This window comes from Panicum virgatum, chromosome 5K, assembly GCF_016808335.1.
Source record: "Panicum virgatum strain AP13 chromosome 5K, P.virgatum_v5, whole genome shotgun sequence".
Classification (NCBI taxonomy): domain Eukaryota; kingdom Viridiplantae; phylum Streptophyta; class Magnoliopsida; order Poales; family Poaceae; genus Panicum; species Panicum virgatum.
Genome location: NC_053140.1, coordinates 19,779,839 through 19,804,089, shown reverse-complemented (window position 1 = coordinate 19,804,089; position 24,251 = coordinate 19,779,839). Strand labels below are relative to the sequence as shown.

Here is a 24,251-nt window from a genome sequence, read left to right as displayed (position 1 = left end):
GAAAGAGAGAAAAAAATGGTTCAACGAAACTCAGCTCAATTTTGACTGTCCAAAATTCAAAATTTCACATTGAAACTTGAAATTTTGCCAAAACAAAAGTTGTAGAGGAAGGAAAAATCTACAACTTTGATGTTGGGCAACACTTGATTTGAGCTTTAGATTTGACAGAAAAATAAGGATTAAAGATCAGCTGACATGAAATGGCACTAAGCGAGAAAGGTTAACATTAATGACAATGTTTAAGCGAGGATTAGAGACTAAAGCATATGATTAACCCAAAATGTAACACTAGGGTGTTACAGCTAGACTATACCACTCAGTTGTCTGATAGTCCCATGGTTTGTAGAGGTAGCCGGCAGGTGGTGACAGCCCTATTCGAGCCCTAGTAATCCTCCACGTTCGGATATTGGATAGAGCATCATATTGGAGCTATTGGCTTGTATAAGCCGGCCGATACCTTTAGCTCGAAGTATAACGGCGACGTGATCTCTTCTTCTAGGCATAGATTCTAAATATAGAAAGTCCTCTCTTCTGTCTTCTCCACACCGGCGTGTGTGTCCTTGGATGAGCCTGAACCAGTAGATAGCGTACTCACATTCCTCAGTGGATACGATACCCTGGAATACTCTTGGGTGAAAGCTACAACGGTATTCGTGCGCTTGCGGATTTTATTCGTGACGTTACAAAATACCAACACCGTGAAACTGGGTCTATCTACGCAACTCGACTCGGAACTTGCCAGCAAGCGATGAAGATACCTACTGAGAAGAACTCATAAAGAGAAAAAAACTACTGCATCTAAGGGTTTGGCGAAGCCGCCGACATGAAAAGTTGATGTGCTGAAAAAGTAGATTTTGGTTTGGATGTCGTTGATCAATATTTACAAATGCCGGAGGTATGCTATTTATAGCCTAAACCTGGACCCAGTTGCTAATACAGCAAGATTACAACCAATCAAGAATCTAACTTGCCTAACCGAATGATACAAAAAAATTCAAAAGATAACTTGCTAACGTAGCCTTACCAGCTCCTTCCTCAGTTCCATCGGCTGCAACGCCCATCTTGGCCCAGAAGCCCAATGCCTTCCATTCTCCCTTCTAATCCAGTGCCGACTCATTCTCTATCGGCCGCTTGTCCAACAGATTGACACATACCAAAAAACGATATCAACAATCCCGTAGCAAACTACGACACTCTATATAAATATAGAGCGATAAACCTACAAGTAAGAGAACCGATCTCACTTAAATGTAAGTACTATGCAAGATAGGAATCACAAATACTAACTTACCAATACCAGAGGAAGCTAGCATCTATAGAGGTACAAGCTTGGAGAAGAGCACTGACTGGCCCAACACTTCTCCGAACTACTCCTAACCCTCCTCTTATTCTAAGCACTAGCCTAGGCAGCACTTCGCCTTTGCATTGGAGCACTACATCTTCAAGTGAAGGCGCTAGAGGTCTTAGTGGTGTGTTGTGAGGGGTGAGGGAGGTCATCTTTTATATCTTGAGGAGGTCGGTTCCCGCCAAAATTAATAATGAAACCTTATACCCGGGCTTGAGGAAGAGTAGGGGGCTACTCCTTGTTGAAATGCACCTAAACAGGAGCCCGTACAGGGTCAGGCGACCCTGGGGGTTGGGCACCCCATATGGCACTCCCCCAGGTCTCCCTTCCTCTATCTAGTTGATAGGTGGGCCCTGGTCTTATCTGACAGTGGGTGAGTAGCGCAAGTAGGGATTCGTGGGAACCCCCATTTAGAGATTCAGCCAGGGGGGTAACACGCAGCAAGATTCAGCCAGGAGCATTCTGGGGACACGATGGTTTAGATAGCTTCGGGCCGCTCGGAGGCGTAGCACCCAACATCCTGCGTGTTTTCTAGTTAGTGGTTTCCGATGGTCTCCACCTTTGAGTGATTTAGTCTCAAGAAGAGTGGATCCCCTTCCATGTTGCCTTTATCTCCTATTTACAGCCTTCTCTCCCGACATGAGGAGAGGCTTACCGACCATGGTGTGAACGTGGTGTCGGATGGGGTGCACCAGCCAGCAAGTGGACCCTACCCATTGGGTAGGGATCAGGCCCGCGGAGCAGGCTTGCCGATGCCTAGGGTTGCCTCCTGCAGAACCCTGGGGTGTCTCATGCATCCATCCTGGGATCTTGCAGCCATGGTCACTCTGGCCTGGGGCTGGTCCGATGCGACATGCTTGTTGACGCCCATTATTTCACATTTTGATCGTCAACTTCTTGGAAACAAACTGAGCATTACACTATGTTTCATTCATATTTTATTTAATTCTAATGAGTTCTACAAGTTTTGGATGAGTTTTGATTTCAGGAACAAGTGTGCTAAAAATGGACGAAATTGCTTTGCTCTCCCCATAAGAGAGAACGGAAATAGTCGGAGCCGGGTTGCATCATAAGATACTCCCCTGATAACAAAAGTGTTGTAGAGCTCCAGGAATTGTTGGAGATGAGTGCTGGCATCCTCGTTGGCCTTGCCACAAAAAGTGTTGGCCTACACCATCGTAACGAGACTCGTCTTAATCTCGAAATTCTCTCCTCCAGTGTTAACCTCGGGCCCGGTAGGGATCTAGGCTGCAGAGGGAGCAGAGTAATCATGAAGCGTCTTTCGGAGGTGGTCAAAAACCATTAACAGAGGTGGTCAACCCCAACCGCCTCTGTGTGATCGTCACAGTAAATGGGGATTTTCTTAGGCGGTCAGCCGCCGGCCTTTGTTAATGGAGTAACAAAACAAAAAAAAAGAAAAGCCCAGCCCGCCGAGCCCATCAGGGCCGCCGGTGCCACCCGCCGCCTCCAGGGCTGCTGCGCTGCGCCGGCGCACAGCTCCACACCCCGGCCTGCTCGTCCCGCCGCTGTTGCGCCGTCAGAGCCGTCGTCCCCCGCCCGAAGCAGCCCGTCCCAATCGGATCCGGATGCGCAGCCACTGGTTCCGTCATTCCCTGGCCGCCCCAGCCAGGATCCACCTCACCACTACCGGATCCGACGCCTCCTGCCGCAGATCCGGCCGCCCCACACACCTCCACCGCCCGATCGCCATGCTGGACAAGGCCGGCGCGCCCTGCAGAGCGCATCGCCGAGCCCGCCGCGCACCCCGCCGACCGCCGCGCCGGTCGGCCGGATGCACCGCCGCCAGTGCCGTTTGGGAGAGAGGGGGGAGAGAGAGAGAGAGAGAGATGGATCTGCCACCGCTAGTGCGTTCGGGAGAGAGAGAGGGGAGGAGAGAGAGTGAGCGAGGGAGAGATGGGTTAGGGTTAGGCCGAGCGCCACTTGCAGAGGTATGGAGATAGAGAGATACAGGAAAGGAGAGGAGAGGTGCGGCTGGAATATGGGAGAGGGAGGAGGGAGTGTTTGGGTTTGCTTTTGTATATATTTCTTATTCGCAAATGGGCTGAAATGGGCTTTCTTTGGGCTTCGTCTATTAACTGAGGCGGACCTTTATAAGTGGTCTGCCTCTAAAAATAGGACTATTAACCGAGGTGGTTATTTTAAATGTGACCGCCTCGGTTAATCGATTTTGCGAAGCTGTTTTCTTTACTGCCTCGATTAATAAAAAATAATCACCTCAGTTAATCGAAGGCATTAACCAAGATGGTTTTTTAGTGTGCCCGTCTCCCAAGCAATTTTAAAGCGTCTCGGTTAATGAGATCTTGTAGTAGTGGGCATGACAAGCAGATTATGTGGGGCTAAATGGTTCGACAGCCGAGAGTGAGATCTGAGGAGGCACGACACGAGGTCAGACTCTTCTCAAAAGTGACTCTAGATTTGGAGTGAAGTTCTGCGGCAAACCGAAACTGATCATACACTACCCTATTTTCACATCAAAGAGAAAACAAAGCCAAGTTAGCCTATCTAGCAAGTGAATACCAATTTTGATTTCGTTCATAATTTTGCCTATTTCTTTTAACCTATGCCTTCCCCGAAAGTAGCGCCAAAAATGCTTGTTGCTGATCACCAACATCACCGCTAGGATTTGGTGATCCAGGATGGCAACGCCCGCGAGCGCCAAGGGGTGGTAGGTATTTCATGAACCACGAATAAATCCACAAACGCACGGAATGTTGTTGTAGCATTTTACTCGGGAGTACTCTGGGCTGTCATTTATATTTCCGCATGGAAGGCGGCAGCTAAAGGTGCATAGGCTTGTTAATGAACTAATCTTGATTGGATATTCATTTGCATAAACAGGGGTAAGATACATGGTATGATAAGGTAGTGTGACACAAAAGTTGACACTTAGCAATAAATATTCTAAAGGCAGGGAGAAAGGAAGAATTTAGCGGCTCAGGCCTTATGAACTTAAGTTATATCTGTCGTGGTGCTGCAAACCACAGCCGGGTGGCGGAAGGCACCCGCCCTATCCCAGAGGGTGTGTACTCGGGGGTTAGCTAGTCTTAGATCGATCTCACTCAAGAACACGATGAACACAGCAAGATTTAGAGTGGTTCGGGCCGCCGGAGCGTAATATTCTACGTCCACTGTGTGTTGTATTGCCTTCCCACGAGAGTGTGAGAGTTGCGAGAGCTTGTGTCTGTCTGGAGATGATCCTGTGCTCAGCGAGCGCCTCCCTTTTATATCTCAAGGGGGCGCGTACACAGCTGTTGGGTCCCCGACAGGTGGGTCCAACATTGTAGTATAAAATAACGTACTGTTCATACATTATGGCGTCGCAGGCAAAGGAGATCCCTTTCCTGGATTCCCTTGCCTACTCCTGGAGCCCTTCGTCCATCATGTCCTGGCGCTGTCTTATCGGGACGGTGCCTGATGTAGCTAGTGGCGTCGCCCGCCACGTCGCTTAAGCGGGCGGCGTAGCTTGCGGCGTAGGCGGCATGATGGAAAAGTGACGTGCCGTCGTATCCATTTAATGCGGCAGACGGGCTCTGCGCGGGTGCGGCACAGGCGGCTGCACTGTACACCTTGGTAATACGCGGCGCACAGTGGGGCCTGACAAAAGCTGTCTCGCGTACCGTGGCAGCAAAGCACACCTTGTCCATCTGCATTAAATGCAGTGGGCGAGCGAGTCTTCCAGCGGAAGGCTCACGCTCGAGCCCGTGCTTCTGGGCCACGTGGCGGTTCCGGACCCCTACGCGGTAAAAAGGGGGGTCCGGCGGGCGCAAGAGGTCCCGGACCCCTATGGGGGTCCGAGGTCCGGCTGTCAGCTCAGATCCTCCCTTGCTTGGAGGCACGTGGCGTCTCTGGACCCATTCCCAGGCGGGAAGCGGGTCCGGGGCCGCTGGCCTGGTGAGGGAAGAGCCTGGCCCGCGGGGCCTGGCTACTTCGTCCTTTCCACGCAGTTACGGATAACTACGCGGGTCCTGCCTTGCCGCAGTAAGAGTGGGTATCCCTACTACAGGATACCAACAGTGGCCCCTGGGCCCACCTTGGGGAGGTACGAACCCACAGGTGGGGCCACTTTTGTAATTTGGCTCCATACAGGTTGAAGCTTCTTGCTGCAGGGGTCTTGACCGGCTATGACCATCCATCGGGTTGTTTGCTGCCTCATCACATCGCAACGGCTTACTGACGGTGGGCCCCACGCATAGTGGTTCCGCTAGTCACGCGCACGACGATCGGCATTGTTGCGGCCGGGGTACACGGATCATTTACCACCGGCGCCGTTCCCGAAAAGCTCGGCCACGCCAGCGCTTAATACGCGCACGTCAGCTCAGCTTCCGCCTCGCTCCCCGCGCGCGCGGGCGACGGTTCAGATTCCGTCTTTTCGCACCCTTGTTGGTTACCCGCTCACCCCGCCAGGTGGGCCTGGGCCCCCATGTCATGGACTGGGCGGTTAACGCCAGGCGCGGGCGTCGCTTGAGTTCCGGCGACGGTTCCGGGGCGCGCCGGTTGAGTCAGGCTTTATAATGGGGCGTACCGCATTCCGCGGTTACTTTCCCGCATTCATCTTCTTCCTCTCAACCTTTGCGCCTCTTTGCCTTCGAGCTTTCCTTGCCCTTCTCTCCCCTGCGCAGGCTGCTCCTTACTCCACCAAGAGATGGCATCCCTTGTTCATCCCCGCCGCTTCCAGACCGAGGGAGAGTTGAACACAGTGCGCCGCCTGCTAGGGTGGAGTGCTCAGGAGACCGGCTGGGGGGTGCGAGCAGGCTCGGTTCCCCTTGGCAACCTCCGCGCCGGGGAGTTCGTGCTATTCACCTCGCACATCTCCGCCAGCATGGGACTGCCGATTTCTTCATTCCTGCTGCTGCTGGAAGACTTCGGCCTCCAACTTCAGCATCTGACGCCCCACTCCCTCCTCCTGACATCCATCTTCGTGCACTTATGCGAGATGTCCGTGGGAGTGCGCCCCTGCATCATCCTCTTCCGCTACTTCTTCATTCTGGTGAGGTCCGAAAGGAGCAAGGACGAAGTGGGGGGTACTACTTCCAGATAAGGAGTGACCTGCCGACTCCTTACATTTCGGGCCTTGCTGGGGGAAGGTGGGAGGAGTGGCGCAGGGATTGGGTGATCGCCACCACCGAAGCCAACGAGCGCCTCGCCCTGCCGACCGAGGGGCCCGCCTCCGACAAAGCATCCTGGAGGGCCAAGCCGTCGATGCAGCCGGAGTTCGACTCCGTGCTGGACAAGATCAGGTCACTAGAGGAGAGCTTCCTCACCTCGTGGCACGTGCTCGGAGACTTCATGAAGCGCCGGATCGCCCCCCTGAAGCAGCGGCCATGCCCTGCTTGGAACTTCACCGGCCTCAACGACTGCAGAAGGACCCACCGCGGGGAGGGGAGCGACCTGACTCAGGAGGCCTTGGAGGTCCTGGTGCGAAACGTGACGAGGGACGCCTTCATCCCGGAGAACCTGATCCTCCCGCAGAGCATAGTCCCCCTCTGCGAGGACCCCGCGAGGGTGGCGGTGCTGGCTACCCTGCCAACTCTGGATGACGGGGGACTGGCCCCACGCCAGACCGGAGGCGACCCGAACCGCGGGCTCCGGATCCCTGGCGCGTCCGGGGATCAAGCTACGCTGAGCGCTGCGGGGTTCGGCGCCACCACGAAGGGGAAGCAAGCCGCGGCTAGCAGCGCGGCCGCAGCCAGTTCCAGCCGGGCTCAGAGCAGCTCCGGTGCATCATCGGGAGACGCGGGCTGGCGCAGGCTACTCAGGGGCGACGGGACTCTGGTCTCGGAGCCCGCCGCGAAGCGCCAGAGGACTTCTGAGGGCGCGGGCCAGGGCAGCTCTCGGGCTACCGGCCCTCCCGGGTCCTCTGGGGCGACTGCTCCACCACCATCGCTGCCGAGGAATTCCTCCCGCCGGCAGCAGCGGCCGCAAGAGCCGCGGCAGCAGGCGCGAGGGCGGCAATAGCAACAACAGGAGCGAGCCCGGGTTGCGCCTGCATCACAGCGGCAGCAACAGCAGCAGCCGCAGGAGAAGAGGCCGGGGCTCCGAGGACACTGGGTACCAGGTACTTCTGGGTTACTGTTATCCTGCTCTCTTCCCTTGCACCGGTGCTCTGCTTTTTTCCTGAAGACTTCTCCGCTTTGTTACCAGGGCTCCTCGCCCCAGCGGTTCTTCTACCATCGCCGGCTCGTCGGTTGGTGCCCAGGCGGCCGCGGCCTCGGCGTCGACAGCAACGGTGACAGCAGGTGCGGGACCCTCAGGTACAACGACCTATGCCAGCCCCGTGGTGTGCGACGTGGTGCTGACAGGCGTGTTATTTTCAGACTCAGCAGCGCACAATGCTGCGGCGGCAGGGGCGCCGGTGCTAGGTGCAGCCGCGCCCGACGTGGCGACGGCGGAGGCGTCGGCACTGAACGCAGCCGCACCCGACACGTCGGCGGCGGAAGCGCCGGTGCTGGGTGCTGCTGCCCCCGACGCTGCGGCGGCGGAGGCGCCGGTGCTGGGTGCTACTGCCCCCGACGCTGCGGCGGCGGAGGTGCCGGTGCTGGGCGCAGCCGCACCCGACGCTGCGGCGGAGGCGCCGGTGCTGGGCGTAGCCGTACCCGACACGGCGGCGGAGGCGCCGGTGCTGGGCGCACCCACACCCGACGTATCGGCGGCGGAGGCGCCGGTACTGGGCGCAGCCGCACCCGACGCGGCGGCGGCGGAGGCGCCGGAGCTGGGCACAGCCGCGCCCGACACGGCGGCAGCGGAGGCGCCGGAGCTGGGCACAGCCGCGCCCGACACGGCGGCAGCGGAGGCGCCGGAGTTGGGCACAGCCGCACCCGACGTGGCGGCAGCGGAGGCGCCGGAGACAAGTGCTGCAGCGGAAGCCCCCACCTCCAGCTCCGGTCCTGTTGTAGAGGAGGAGTTGGAGGTGGTCTTTGGCAGGCAGCTCCTGCAGCTCCAACTCCCAGAGGAGGATGCGACTTCCCTCCCCCAGGTGTTGTTTCAAGTTCGGTGGTCGATCGAGGAGGCAACCTCCTCCGCTGAGGCGGCCTTCCGGCAGGAGTGGTCTGCTCTGGAGAGCGAGCGCTAGCGCCTCTCCGACTGGCACACTCGCCTGGAAGCGCACACGAAGGCTGAAGCCTCCCGCGCTGCAGAAACTCGGTCGAAGCTCAAGGCAGACCAAGAGGCCTACCGAGCCAACCTTAGGAAGGTGTTTGACCGGGAGTTTGCAGTGTCGAACCGGGAGAAATCCCTGGCGCAGCAGGAGCAGGATTTCACCCTGGAGGTTGTTGGCTTTGCTGCTCAGCGGTCCGACCTCGAGGCTAACCTCGCAGCTCAACAATCCGAGCTGGAGACTCGCAGCGAGGTCCTCGAGGCCCGGAGGCAGGAGCTCGACGTCTTCTTTGCGACTCTGCAGGGATGGCGTGAGCAACTGCAGGAGAGAGCCAGCAAGCTGGCTGTCGACGAGGCGGATCTGGAGGAGGGCCGGAAATCCCTCGCCAAGCGGGAGGCCCACGCCACCGGCATAGAGAAAGAACTTGGGCGTCAGCGGGACTCCCTCAAGAAGCTGAAAGAGTGGTCGGAGAAGAGGAAGGCCGAGCTCAAGGAGAGGTCCCGCGAGCTTGAGGGGAGGTCCCGCGAGGTGGAGGTGGCCAAGGCGGCTCTGGACACCCAGGTGCAAGAGGCAGTCCGGGAGGCGGTCCGGAAGCACCAGGAGGACCAGCGCGTGGAGGCCTAGCGGATCGCTGACTGGGCGACCGAAGCGAGCCTAGCACTGGTGCCACTTGGGCTGAGCCCAATCCAGGTGGCGGAGCCGCCAGCTTCGATAGCTGACGCCCTCCCAGTGCTGCATTCTGCTTCGGATAGGCTCCAGCGCCTGGGGTCGGTCCTTGCTGGACAGCTCGAAACGGAGGGCCGCGAGCTGATCCGGATGGTGGCGGAGCACATCCTGATCTGCCTCCGGAGCCACGACCCGACCATCTCGCTGGCGCCCGTGGTCGATGGCCCTGTAGCGGAGACGGAGGCCGCCGCTCGGGACAGCGTGCGGGAGATCGTTGACTTCGTCCCCGCCTACTTCAAGCGAGAGCCTACAGACCCTTGAGCTGGGCATTGTATCTTTTTCCTTTTGCATTATGTAACAAACATTGTATTAGTTGAAATTTTTGGAATAGAAGAAACTTCAACTTAGTTGTTTGTCTGTTGTTGATTTGCGGTATATAGCACCCCGGCGCCCTGGCCCCCTAGCGGATAGGTTCAGTTGATTGGACCTGTCTGCCACGTGAGCCGTAGAAGATACTCCGGACCTCCTTGGGCATAGGGCTACATGGCTTGTAAGACGAGCAAGCGCCTTGTTCCCTGTGTAGCATACAGGACTACAGAGAGAAGAATCAAGTTCGTTTATACAGTAGCAATGATACTGCAACTTAGCTGCTTGACGCATGCAGAATCCATTCATGATGTCTGGGGCAAAGCAGATGCCCTGGGCCCCCTGGGAGATAGACTCAGTTGTTTTGAGTCTGTCTACCATCGAGGCTGGATCTTATCCTGTATGAAAGCTTTGAAGCGGATGCTCGGACCCCCTGGTAGGTAGGCTCAATGGTTTGAGACTGACTACCACCAATCAGGGCCTAACCTGTGTACCACTTCAAAGTTACAGCTTAGTAGCAGACCCGCGGGGCTCATTCCTGACCAATCCCAGGCTGGTACCAGGTCTGGGGCTCTAGATGCACAGGTCCAGGTAGTTCAGTGCTTGTTACAGAGTGGTGGAGTGTGTAGGCTTAGGGTACGGGACCAGGCTAAGGCGCTACACAGGGCTCCGGACCACTCCAGGAAACAGCACGATCTTTCCGGACCTGGCTTAATCGTCCCAGACCTTTCGCAGCAGTGGGTGAGGTCACATTGTTGTACTCGATCCTTTGAGATATAGGGCTGGACATGCCGTGTTGAACCTAGGAAGCCAATTGTCGAGCTGGAACGAGGTTCGGGCCCCTAATTACCCGGCTCCAGGTACTAGAGCACTTGTTACAGGGTGGTGGAGTGTGTAGGCTTTTGGGTACGGAACCAGCTAAGCGGCTACACAGGACTCCGGACCACCCCAGGAAACAAGCTCCCGCTCTCTAGAGTAGGTCCCTAGGGGTCCGGACCCCTCTCCAGCAGCAAGAGGGTCCGGATCTGTACGGCAGTCCAGCAGCTCAATGCAGATCTTAGTTGTAGCAACAAGAGTAGAGGTCCCCGCGGGGGTTAGAAAAGCGAAGTCTCCGAGAATCAAAATGCGTAATTTTAACCTTGACACAAAGACAGAACTAGGAGGAAATTTTTCCTTTGCAATCTTGATATACATGGCTTGCGCGATGGATGCCAGAGGCCGGGTTTACGAGGTCGGACCTCTACCGCTCTGAGCCGCGCGTTAGCCGGCAGTGCGGTGGATGCCAGAGGTCGGGTTTACGAGGGTGGCCCTCAACCGCTCTGGGCCGCACGCTAACTCTATCTTATTACAAAGGAAAAGTTTATTTCCCTGCTCTGCCTAGGTGTAAAACTTACGCAGATGCTCTATGTTCCATGGGTTGGGCAGCGGCACTCCATCTTCTGTGGCGAGGCGAACGCATCCGGGCCGGCATACCTCTGTAACCCTGAAGGGCCCCTCCCAGCTGGGGGAAAGTTTGTGGAGCCCTACTCGGCTCAGGATCCGTCTGAGGATGAGGTCGCCAGCCCGGAGCTCTCTGCTGTGCACGAACCGTTGATGATAGCGCCGGAGCGCCTAGTTGTAGCGTGCATTCCGGATTGCTGCTCGCCACCTTCGCTCATCAACGAAGTCCACGTCGTCGCACCGCAGCTGCTCCTGCATGGATTCGTCAAAGGCCTGGACCCGTGGTGAGCCCAGGTGAATTTCTGGGGGAAGGCATGCTTCAGCCCCGTAGACCAGGAAGAATGGAGTCTCCCCGGTGGCTCGGCTGGGTGTGGTCCGGTTGCCCCATAGTACGCACGGAAGCTCGTCAACCCATTTGGCGCCATGCTTCTTCAAGCAATTGTAGGTGCGGGTCTTGAGTCCCCTGAGGATCTCTGCATTCGCTCTCTCAACCTGTCCATTGCTGCGGGGATGTGCTACGGATGCAAAGCATAGCTGGATGCCGATGTCCTCACAGTACTCTTGGAAGAGTCTGCTTTTGAATTGGGTCCCGTTGTCCGCGATAATGCGGTTTGGGACGCCAAATCTGCACACAATGGACCTGAGGAATGCGACTGCTGATTTCTTAGTGATATTCACCACAAGGGTAACCTCCGGCCACTTGGTGAACTTGTCGATGGCGACATAGAGGAACCGGTACCCGCCGACAGCCCGGGGGAATGGCCCCAGGATATCCACACCCCACATAGCGAATGGCCATGAGGGTGGAATCATCTGCAGAGCTTGAGCCGGGGTGTGCATTTGCTTTGCATGGAATTGGCATGCTTTGCAAGACCTTACTAGCTCAGCCGCATCCTGGAGTGCTGTCGCCCAGTAGAAGCCATGCCGAAAGGCCTTGCCAACAAGCGTGCGAGAGGAGGAATGACTTCCGCACTCGCCTCCATGGATCTCCGCGAGCAACTCGCGGCCCTCTCCCTGGGAAATGCACCGCATGAGAACACCGTTGGCGCCACGGCGGTAGAGATCCCCTTCTACCACCGCGTAGCGTTTAGCCAATCGGACAATGCGCTCAGCAGACACATCGTCATCAGGGAGGATGTTATCTTTCAGGTAGTCCCGGATCTCGGAGATCCATGCATCGGGAGCTCCCAGAGTAGGTGAGGGTGGCTCTGTGAGGTCACCAGGATCCTCAACAGAGCACACAGCACAGGTCGGGCACCATAGGTGGAATGCTGCTGGGACCGCTGGCTTCGAGGTGCCAGCTTGATCCCCTTCACCCAACTCGGCAGGCTGGGTGGTAGGTCTCAGTAGCCGTCTTTCAAAGACACCCTCGGGCACGGATGCCCAGGTAGATGCTCTCGCAGAGAGATCATCTGCTGCTGAGTTGTGCTCGCGGGGAACGTGTTGCAGTTCCAAGGCGTCGAAGTCCTTCTCGAGCTTCCTCACGTGTATGAGGTATGCCGCGAGCTGGGGATTGTTGCAGTTGCAATCCCCTCGGACCTGCTTGATGATTAGCTGGGAGTCCCCCTTCACCAGAAGCTGCCGGACCCCCAATGAGAGGGCTTGCGTCAGACCAAAGATCAGAGCTTCGTACTCCGCCATGTTGTTGGTGGCCTTGAACTCAAGGTGCACCATGTACTTCAGCTGATCTCCGTTTGGGTCGATGAGGACCACACCAGCTCCGGCCCACTTCTCGCGGGCGGACCCGTCAAAGAAGAGCGTCCAGTGAGGCTCGGTGAAAACTGGTGTCCTGATTTCCGGCTCCAGGGGTCCAGCGTTGATGACCGGACCCCCAGAGTTGCTTGGGGAAGGAGTCCACTCCGCTATGAAATCAGCCAGGATCTGGCTCTTGACTGCATGGCGTGGCTGGAAGTCTAGTTGGAACTCTGCCAGCTCTGCTGCCCACTTGGCGATATTGCCTGTGGTGTTGGAGTTGTGCAGGATCGCTCTTAACGGGTAAGAGGTCACTACAACAACTCGGTGTGCTTGAAAGTAGTGGCGTAGTTTCCTGGACGCAATAAGTATTGCATAGATAAGCTTATGCATCTCAAGATACCTGGCCTTTGCCTCGTGGAGGACTTCGCTGACGTAGTAGACTGGTTTTTGGACGGTCCGGACCCTAGTTACCGGGTCCGGCTCACCCTTGTCCGCCACATCAGGTCCTTGGGCCCCCAGTGGTTCTGGGTTCCCACTGGGACGAGGCTCCTCCGGACCCGCTTGTGCGGGGTCCAGACCTTCAAGCTGGGGTGACGCTGACAGGCCCCCGTGTCCGGGGTCTGGCTCACCATCCTTGGCCAGGAGGACCTTGGCGTTCCCCTGGCGAGCTTGCTCCATCCTTTCGGCGACCAGGACCATGCTGACTGCCTCCGCAGACGCAGCAAGATACAGAAACAACGGCTCACCGGGCTCTGGAGCCACCAATACTGGCAGCGAGGTGAGATGCTGTTTCAGCTCCTGGAAGGCCTGTTCAGCCTCTTCGGTCCAAGAAAATGGACCGGACCTCCTCAATAGCTTGAAGAAGGGAAGGGCCCTCTCGGCCAGCCTCGATATGAAGCGGCTAAGAGCAGCGAGGGATCCAGTAAGCTTCTGGACGTCCTTGATGCGGCCAGGAGGCCTCATTGCTTTGATCGCCTTGATCTTGGCTGGGTTTGCCTCGATGCCTCGATGTGAGACCAGGAAACCCAGCAGCTTCCCTGCTGAGACGCCGAAGATGCACTTCTCTGGGTTCAGCTTCGTGCGCGTGGCGCGGAGTCGGTCGAAGACAAGGGACAGGTCCTCCACTAGTGTTGACCCTACCTTAGTCTTGACCACAATGTCATCGACATAAACCTCAACAATATCTCTAATTAGATTACAGAAGGTTTTGTTCATAGCTCGTACAAACGTGGGTAAGGCATTCCTTAGACCATACGGCATGACAATGTAGCAATAAAGCCCATCTACTGTTACAAAGGCAGTATGCTTCCTATCATCTCTAGACATCTGAATCTGGTGGAAACCAGATTATGCATCTAGGAAAGACAAAAGGTCACACCCGGAGGTGGAGTCCACGATCTGATCGATACGCGGAAGAGGATAGGGGTCTCTTGGACATGCCTTGTTGAGGCTGGTGTAGTCGATGCACATTCGAAGCTTCCCGTTGGCCTTTGGGACGACGACCGGGTTGGCCAACCACTCGGGGTGGTGGACCTCCTCGATGAAGCCGGCGTGTAGGAGCTTGTGGACTTCTTCGCGGATGAAGTTCTGCCGCTCCACAGACTGCTTCCGAGGCTTTTGGCGCACGGGCGTGGCGTCGGGGTAGATCCTCAGATTGTGCTCGATCACTTCCCTGGGGATCCCAGGCATCTGTGACGGTTCCTAGGCGAACACGTCGACATTTGCCCGGAGGAAAGCGATGAGCGCGTCTTCCTATTTCTCCTCCAGGTTCCCTGCAATGCGGGTGGTCCTGGTGGAGTCCGCTCCAATCTGCACCGTCTTCACGGGAACATGGTCCGGATCGGACGGTTGGACCTTGGGAGCCTTTGCAGGCACCTTGGGTTGCGAGGTGGACGGATCCTCCTCGGAACGTGCAGCCTCTGCCGCCAGGGCATGCAGTCTCTCAACTGCAGCGATGGCAGCGGTGCGGTCGCCCTGCACGGTGAGGACTCCGGCAGGGGAAGGCATCTTCAAGACCAAATACCCGTAATGAGCAATGGCCATGAAGCGGTAGAGTGCCGGCCGGCCAATGATGGCGTTGAACGGGAGGTTCACCTCCGCAACATCGAACAGAACGCTCTCTGTGCGGAAGTTCTCCTCGGTCCCGAACGTGACCGGCAATGTGATGCTCCCCAGAGGGAACACCGGGTGTGGGCCCACTCCGGAGAATGGGCGAGAGGGAGTCAGCTTGGACTCCGGGATCTGCAGCTGTTTGAACGCTGCATAGCTGATGACGTTGAGGCCAGCCCCACCATCAATCAGCACGTGATAGAGCCTCACGTTGGATATGACAGGAACAGTGACTAGAGGTAGTACACCAGCTCCGGCCATATTCTCTGGGTAGTCGGATGGCTCGAAAGAGATGGTGGTGTTCATCCACCTCTGGTGCGGCGCCGCCTTCGGGACCCCCGGCTTCACCGAAAGGACCTCCCGGCGAAGGGTCTTCACGTCCTGCCGGGAGACAAGCTCCCAGCTTCCGCCATACATTACGTACAGCTTCTTGCGGCGGTCGCCGTTGTCGGAATCGGAGTCGTCGTCGTGGTAGACGCCCTTTAGTTCTCGAGCGGGGGATTGGTACCCCAGCTCCTTCTCCCCGGCCGCGGCAATGCTGTCGGAGGCCTTCTCCTTGCCGGCCCGCTGGCGAGGAGGGGGTGAACCGTCCTTGGAGGACTGCTCACGCCGCCCACTGACCCGCTTCGCGAGCTTTTGGATCTCGCGGCAGTCAGCGGCGCTGTGGCGAGCGGTGGGATGCACTGGGCATGAACCTCCGCTTCCACCTTGCGGGCGAGGGCGTTTGCCATGTGCATTCTAGCCCCCAGCTGCTGCCGCCGCAGCCGGCGCCGCCGCTGGCGCTGCTGCTGCAACGACTGGTCCGCCAGAATGCGGTTCCCCGCGACCCCGGTTCTTGTTCTTCTTCTTCTTCTTGCCACCGCCCTGAGCGGTAGCACTGGAGCCACCAGCCTTGGTGTCTCCGTCTTGGGGGGCTGAGTGCCCTGCACGGCCCTCAGTGGCCCTGGCACACTTGTCTGCCAGGGAGAAAAGCGTAGTGACGCTCTCCACCTCGTGCGTCGCCAGCTTCTCGAGCATCTTCTCATCACGTACCCCTGGCGGAAAGCAGTGATAATAGACGCATCTGAGATACGTGGAATGGTACCCCATACCTTGGTGAAACGCGAGATGAAGGCCCGGAGCGTTTCCCCGGGTTTTTGCCTCACGGCATGAAGGTGTGCCTCCACACCATGCTGCTGGTATGCACTGGCGAAGTTCGCTGTGAACCTCGCACAGAGCTCTTCCCAGGACTGGATCGTCCCAGGTGTGAGGTTCATGAGCCAGGTCCGGGCTGGCCCAGACAAGGCTACATGAAAGTAGCTTGCCATGACAGCGCCGTTACCACCAGCCGCTGTGATGGCGGCAACGTACACCTGCAGGAATTCCGACGGGTTAGTAGTACCGTCGTACTTTTCCGGCAGGTGGGGGCGGAACTTGGACGGCCATGCCACGGCGCAGAGGTGCTCCGCAAATGCAGCACAGCCCACCCCAGCCACTGGTGCGCCCGATTGTATCCGGGCGTTCACCGGAGGCCTGGGTGCCACCGCGTCCAGATCAGCATTGAGGTTGCGACCCTCAATGTTGAGACGGCGCTCTCGCACCCTCTCGACGGAGATGCGGGCATCCTCTCCCGCGCGCCGGCAGTTGAGCTCTGCCCGCAGGTCTTCTGTTTGTGCACCCCTCACAGTAGGGGAGCGCACGGACGCCGACGCACCGCCTTGACGCTGGTGGTAAGGTACCACCGCGTTGCCGGGCGGAGGTCGTTGCCCAGTCCTTGCAGAACTGGGGGAGGCCTGAGCCAGGTGGAGGAGACGGTCAACGTCGTCCCGCCACTGCTTTAGGGCATCTGGCGAAGCTGCCTCAGCCGGGGGGTTGCGAAGCAACTCCCTAGCCGCTGCCAGCGCTCCGCCACTCGCAGCCTGTGAGGGGGCCCTTGATGGGCGCCCTGACTCCTGCCGGCGAACGGCGCGCACCGCCGCCAACGGTGGCTGCTCCACAGGCATAGTTGCCCCTGGAGCAGGAACGCGAGAGGCATGTGGCGTGGAGGACGCCACACCCTCTGTCATCTCCACGTCGTCCACGCGAACCATGGGGACGAAGAAGAGATGAACTGCGACCAGCTAAATTTTCCCCTACCTGGCGCGCCAAATGTCGTGGTGCTGCAAACCACAGCCGGGTGGCGGAAGGCACCCGCCCTAGCCCAGAGGGTGTGTACTCGGGGGTTAGCTAGTCTTAGATCGATCTCATTCAAGAACACGATGAACACAGCAAGATTTAGAGTGGTTCGGGCCGCCGGAGCGTAATACCCTACATCCACTATGTGTTGTATTGCCTTCCCACGAGAGTGTGAGAGTTGCGAGAGCTTGTGTCTGTCTGGAGATGATCCTGTGCTCAGCGAGCGCCTCCCTTTTATATCTCAAGGGGGCGCGTACACAGCTGTTGGGTCCTCGACAGGTGGGTCCAACATTGTAGTATAAAATAACGTACTGTTCATACATTATGGCGTCGCAGGCAAAGGAGATCCCTTTCCTGGATTCCCTTGCCTGCTCCTGGAGCCCTTCGTCCATCATGTCCTGGCGCTGTCTTATCGGGACGGTGCCTGATGTAGCTAGTGGCGTCGCCCGCCACGTCGCTTAAGCGGGCGGCGTAGCTTGCGGCGTAGGCGGCATGATGGAAAAGTGTCGTGCCGTCGTATCCATTTAATGCGGCAGACGGGCTCTGCGCGGGTGCGGCACAGGCGGCTGCACTGTACACCTTGGTAATACGCGGCGCACAGCGGGGCCTGACAAAAGCTGTCTCGCGTACCGTGGCGGCAAAGCACGCCTTGTCCATCTGCATTAAATGCAGTGGGCGAGCGAGTCTTCCAGCGGAAGGCTCGCGCTCGAGCCCGTGCTTCCGGGCCACGTGGCGGCTCCGGACCCCTACGCGGTAAAAAGGGGGGTCCGGCGGGCGCAGGAGGTCCCGGACCCCTATGGGGGTCCGAGGTCCGGCTGTCAGCTCAGATCCTCCCTTGCTTGGAGGCACGTGGCGTCTCCGGACCCATTCCCAGGCGGGAAGCGGGTCCGGGGCCGCTGGCCTGGTGAGGGAAGAGCCTGGCCCGCGGGGCCTGGCTACTTCGTCCTTTCCACGCAGTTACGGATAACTACGCGGGTCCTGCCTTGCCGCAGTAAGAGTGGGTATCCCTGCTACAGGATACCGACAATGTCTATACTATCCTATGATTAAATTAGCTTTAGATTAACCTAATACTACCGGGACACCGCCACTAGCTTGCACAATAAATTCTGACAATCATACGGCTCCTTATTATGGACCTCCTACCCCCCCCCCAATCCGGGTTGTTACCACCTGCCGGTTACCTCTACAAACCTTGAGAAAAGGCTGACATCCAGCAACGCTTAATTAAACCAGACACCACGTCTGCATTAACAAGCGATACTCTTGTATCCCACACGGAGCCCCAACTATTCGGATGGACAGACATCATACTAGAGCAAACATACGAATACTGAAACGGATACCAGAGTTCTGAAGATAATATGCTAATGATCTCAAGCATAGGAAATTAAGCATACAAGTCATGAAGTATATGTCTAGCAACTTAGGATATAACAATATCGGTAACTATAAGTTAAGTCTATTACAAAACATCCAGAAATATAAAGAAGAGCTAGAGACGAACCCATACCAGAAGTCCTGGGACCCGATGACTACTACTTTCAACGGTGACTATGCAGCAAAGCCTCCAAGAACTGCCATTGGGAGCTCATCAGGAGACGCCATGTCGAAGGAGTAAGGAAGTGGGGCCCATGGGCCGTCAGCCGACGGTCCACTGGCGCCAACCACCCCTTTGGACAGTGGGCTGTCCTGATGGTCCTCATGTCCAAATGACATGCCAGGCCTTGTCCTAAACTGGTTTGCTTTGGTATGTAGGCCTCTTTTGATCCATTTAATCCTGAGTCTCGTGCTTTGATTTATTGATGATTTCATCTTGGATCAAAGTGTGCGTGCATCCTGAATTTTAGCTCAAAAACAAGTCTTATATATGCTCTAGGGGTAAAATAGGTTTTGACTTCTATTAGGAGATGATGCGTGTAAGAAATGCTAACTCTCATAATTTTTCTAATCAAGATGATGCCTAAAATTGGTCTTTATTGAGCGTCAACAAGCACTTATACATGTCATGAAAAATAATAAGCGAAGGTTACCAATACGTGAAAGCGACTAGTCACCCCTCCTTCACTTATATGGTGGGGGGAAGGGGGGGCGTTGGGGGGTTTAAAAAGCACAGTAACCACTGGAACCAAACCCGAGGAGAAATCCAAACAACACCGAACCAAAATGCTACACGTATGCAGGCATCAACCTTCAGCTCGTACCAAACTCCGATTTTTGGGGAGCCTTTTTTCCCCGAAGGTTAACTAGCAATCTCGTTTCAAGGGTTACACCCATTGGAGTCGGCCCTCGCCCACGAGAGGCTACTATTGAGGATTGCTACCTCTGATGTGGCCACTGCTGAAGGTTTGGCCCAGGTGTAACCGATCTTGAGTGTTTTCTCCATGGTCAGGGCTACAATAGGGAACAAGAGGACAACGGAAGGGCTGGACCTCGTTCATAAATTCTAATCTTTGTTTTCATATTTTTATTCTTCTTTAATATGCATTTCAATATGTGCACATGCTTAGTCACAAGATCACTAAACATTATAACTTATAATGTATTTCGAATTAAAATATACTGTAAAATGTCAAGACATCTAACATCTTTAGAAATAAGATGGGACCAGGATTATAATAAAGGGCCAGTTACAAAACTAATCTACGTACTATAGATAGATGCCAAGCATACTCCTACATTTAATACAATTACTTAATACATTGGTTAACAAAATTTGACAATACCCTGAAAAAAGCCATAGGACATTATAAAAAAATGATTTCATTCCAAGTACAAGGATCCGTTCAGAAATCTGTGAATGATGTGTCGAAAGGCCTTAGCATTTCTTTATATTTATCTAATTGTGTCATCAGTTTCTCATCACAGTGTGCTACCTGCAGTTGCCTGATGGAGGGGGGCAACAGAGATGGAAGGCTGTGGAGGAAAGGACAGTCAGAAATACTGAGCGTTTCAAGGCATGGCAGTAGGTGCAGAACTGTATGAATGGACTGGAGCGCGGTGCAACTCTGTAGGCATAATCCTTTGAGTGATCTTAAGCTTTTCATCACCTCCTGCATGGCCTCATCATCAAACATGTGGGACTCTTTGGAACTGCATACTTTCAGCCTCTGGAGAGAATGGAAGCCATTCTTGAAAAATTGCATTTTGAGAAGCTGTGTGTCATCAATGGTTAAGTAGATCAGCTTTGACATACCCACCCCCTCTATTTCGGTTAACAAGGGTTCTACGGATTGGCGAATTGAAGGACAGTTGACAATGTGCAAATTTTCTAGCGCTGTCAAAGCCTTTAACCCTTCTAAATCTGTCAGATTTTTGCAGCTTTCGAGTATCAAGTTCTTCAGCGATGTCAATCGGCATGTCACCTGGCTTGGGAGGTATTTAACATCAGGACTATGGCGTAGTTTCAGTGTGGATAAAGAGCTCAGTTTTACCAAGCTTTCTGGAAACCAAGTCTCCAACATTTGACAAAAATCCTGCTCAAAGTCTGTCAGGGTATAAGGTAGCTGAAAACCCTCCTGGCAACTAATTTTTGGCAGATTAATTAACTTCAGCTCCTTGAGAGGTAAATTTGTGAAGTTCTCAGGGAGTAAATTCAGTTCTGCACAGTTCTTGACACACAGCGTCTTGAGTGAAGAACATGGTGTATCAAGCAGCTCTGAAAGACTTGTCAGATTGAAGCAGTTCTCAATGAGCAACTCAGTGAGACATATTCTGGTTCTTTGATGATTTCCATGACTGCCATCATGTGGGAGCCATATCTCAGGGAACCTCTCAAGCCCGACACGTACAAGGTGTAGTTTTGTGATGGAAGACGGTAGAGAAGGCATATTCTTGAAATTGATACAGTCATACAATACAAATCTATCTAGACAAGGCAGGTCTTGTTCATTCAACCATGTTGGTAGTCTGGTACCGCGACATGATTTTATTTCTAGTAGCTTGATGCTTGAGTTTGGTTGGAGACCTTCTAAGACGTCAGAATGGTCATCATTTGCTGCCTGGCTAGCACTAGTATTTCCTTTTGACCAGTGCAGAACCAAGCCTGTAAGGTATATCTTGTTATCGAGATCTGCCTCCTTGGCTTCTTCCTGACAGCTCACATTCTCAAGATTCTTGATTTGTAGAGAACCTTGGAGCTGAGTCATATTCTTCAGTTCACCAATTCTGTACCCATCCTCTCTACGAACATCGAAAGAGTGGAACGTTTGAAGAGAAGTCAGTTTCCCGATCGAACATACTTTTGACAGAATTGTGGCTGGGAGACATTTTCTCAACTTAGTCAGCTTGGAGAAGTTCTTCTGAAAATATCCACTACTACACCGTGATCTATGGCCGAGGTATAAAACCTGCAGATTGTACAGACAGTAAAATGATGATGGCAAAGTTGCAATATCTGCTTTAGAAATGTCCAGATACCGGAGATGTCTCAAGTTCCCAACATGTTCTGGAAGGCCCTTTATGCTGACAGCATCTAGCTTCAGACAACGAATACTTGTGATCTGCTTTGTAGCAAAATTTATATCGAGATTCCATCTACCATCTGTTACAAGCGAACGTAGTTTCTTGCACTCATCTAATTCAATCTGCATATTGATACCTTCAGCGTGCACAAAAACATGGCGAACTGTGGAAGGAATTTTGTTCAGGTGACGTCCACTTGGCAACAAAAGGCACTCTGAAAATGATGCTGATCGCACGACTTCACGCATCAAATCGTGCATCCGGTAGCATTGCCCATCACCAATCATGTCAAAGAAAAACCTGCTTGTTAACTCGTCCAGGTACTTGGCTGCAATGTCTTCTGCTCTCATCCTACCTTCAGGGGCAACAAAGTCAAGAGCAATCCACAAATCTATCAGTTCTTCTTTCTGCAACGTATAATTTCTTGGGAAGATTGAACAAAACGAGAAGCATCTCTTCAAATGTGCTGGCAAATACTGAAAGCTTATCTGAAGAGCAGTCAAGATGCCATTGTTGTTCTGATTGAGCTCCCACAGTTCGCTATCCATGACAGTTCTCCAATGTTCCTCACTGATATTTGAGCTCAGCAGTGCTCCTACAGTTTTTGCAGCAAGAGGAGATCCGCCCAACTTGTCGGCGATGCGGCAACATATCCATTGCAAGTTACTGCTACAGATACTTGATTCCCCTTCCCCATGATAGCCAAATGCACATGTCTTGAAGAACTCCTTGTAAGTATCAGCTGGTAAGCCATTTAGATACAATAATAGATCCACTCTGCTCATCATCTCTGCAGCACTCTTAGACCGAGTAGTTACTAAGATCATGGCACCTACAAGGTCGGCAAATGGTGAATAAAATCTGTGCCACTCAGCCAGGTCTTCATTCCACACATCATCAAGGACAAGAAGAAATCTCTTGGTCTTCATTTCATCTAGAAGGATTGCTTGCAGGTAGTTCAAGTTAGTCGTCTCAAACTGCCTCTGAGGAAAAACAGAGTAGAGTATCTCTTTAGTTATCCTCAGGACATCAAAGCCATCGTCGGACACGGATACCCAAAAACACTGGTCCATGAAGTGCTCACGAACTGTCTGATGGTTGAAAACGTATTGTGCCAGGGCAGTTTTCCCCATCCCTCCCATTCCAACAATGGCCACAACATTCGGTTTCACCTCCTCAGTTCTTCTCCTCTTCGGCACAGAAACAGCAGCACCGCTAGATTCAGGAATCCGGTCACCTCCACCCTGATTCTTAGATGTCGCGAAGAGCTCTATCAACATTTTCAACTCGTCGTCTCTGCCCACCAATTCCGATTTGTGAGCTGGGAAAGAACTAGTGGGAGGCCTCCTCCATATCTGGGATGCAACAGGCCGAGATCTCAAGTGATCCATGGCTTCTTTAAGCTCAGCGGCAGCATGCTCCAGCCTCCCATGGACGTCCCTCACCTTGCTCCTGGGGCCAAGGGCCCAAGATTTGAAGAAATCAGGAGACGAGGAGAGGAGTTGACTTGCCTGGCCGAAGAGTCCCTCGGCTCGCTGGTGCGCCTCCTGGTAGCTGAACTCGTCTAGGACGTCCTCCGCGTCATAGACGGCGTCTTTGAGCCTGGCGAGGAGCTCGCCGACGCCAGGGTGCGCGAAGCGCCACCACTCCGCCTCGTCTGCCGTCATGGCGGCACGAGGCAGAGTCGTCTTGAGGCGCCACAGGTCCTCGTGCAGCCGCAGTGCGTCGGCTACTGTCGAGGTGCCGCTGCTCACGAGCCACTGGATTACGCCCTGCCAATCCTTGAGGAATTGCATCAAATCCAAGGATTCCCCAGCAGGGTTCTCCATCTTGCAAGACGCCGCAAATTCTGTAGGTGGCTTTTCTCGCCCGCCCGGACTCCGTTGGTTCCGGCGATATAGTCTAGGCTAATCTAGTTGGAACGATTAGATTAGGAGCCCCGTCGGGGGTGGTTTCAAAGCAACGATTTTTTCCAGTTCGATGGTTGCCCATTTCTAACTACAACAGGCCAATTGCTCTTCTTTTTAATTTACTCCTACATCCATCTAACTGTTTTGATTTTTCTATATGCATAACTTTTGCTATGCATATATATAAAAACCTTTCTTGGTAGTCGACCACAGAATGACTAAGACCTTGTTTAGTTTTTTTTAAAAATTTCTACATTACTCATCACATTGAATCTTCGGACACATGCATGGAGCATTAAATGTAGTGGAAAAAAATAACTAATTACATAGTTTAACTGATTAGCAAGAAATAAATTTTTAAGCCTAATTAGTCCATGATTGGACATTATTTATCAAATAACAATGAAATATACTACAATACCAAAATCCAAATATTTTCACCAACTAAACACACCCTAATTCCGTAGCCGGATCAAATCCAGCAAACCGACTGGGCACGGCCTGGTGCAGCCCACTCGCTCAATGTGGTGCGGAGTGCACCTCCTGTCGGTGTTCCGGATCACCGGCTAGTAAATTTGTGTGCGCGTCACAGGATCGGATGGTAGTACAAGCAAAGACACAAGGTTTTATACTGGGTCGGGCGGAACGTCCCTACGTCCAGTTCGAGCTCTCGTGCTCTTGTACTCAAAATTTTTTACAGTAGGGATGACAAACGGGCGAGAGAGGGAGCGAGGGTCCCAAGTCTCTTGTCAAGGGGGTGTGTGTGTGTGCGCGTGCGAGTGCGAGCGGGCGTGTGCGGATGATCTTGCATGGAGTGCCCCTCCCCCTTTTATAGCCCAAGGAGTGAGGGTTTCCAGAGAGAGCGAGAGAGAGAGGGAGTGGGGGTCGGGTGACTCCCAACCCCCGTTGGTTACTGAACGATGGGTCCTTTTGACCTATCTCGACTCGGCTCGTGGGAGACGTCCTGTCCGTACACTTCTAACAGAAT

At 54.4% G+C, this 24,251-nt stretch overlaps 1 protein-coding gene across 1 annotated transcript; it reads right to left on the bottom strand.

Annotated features, from left to right (window-relative positions):
* Positions 1–19,420: 19,420 nt before the first annotated feature.
* Positions 19,421–23,280, bottom strand: LOC120706855 (disease resistance protein RGA2-like). Its single transcript, XM_039991582.1, has one exon. The coding sequence runs from the start codon at positions 23,180–23,182 to the stop codon at positions 19,676–19,678; it is 3,507 nt and encodes a 1,168-aa protein (XP_039847516.1). The 5' UTR covers positions 23,183–23,280; the 3' UTR covers positions 19,421–19,675.
* Between the last annotated feature and the right edge of the window lie 971 nt (positions 23,281–24,251).

Bases quoted from the DNA above. Each gene is read 5' to 3' on its own strand.
- LOC120706855 (XM_039991582.1), bottom strand. From the start codon at position 23,182: ATGGAGAACCCTGCTGGGGAATCCTTGGATTTGATGCAATTCCTCAAG.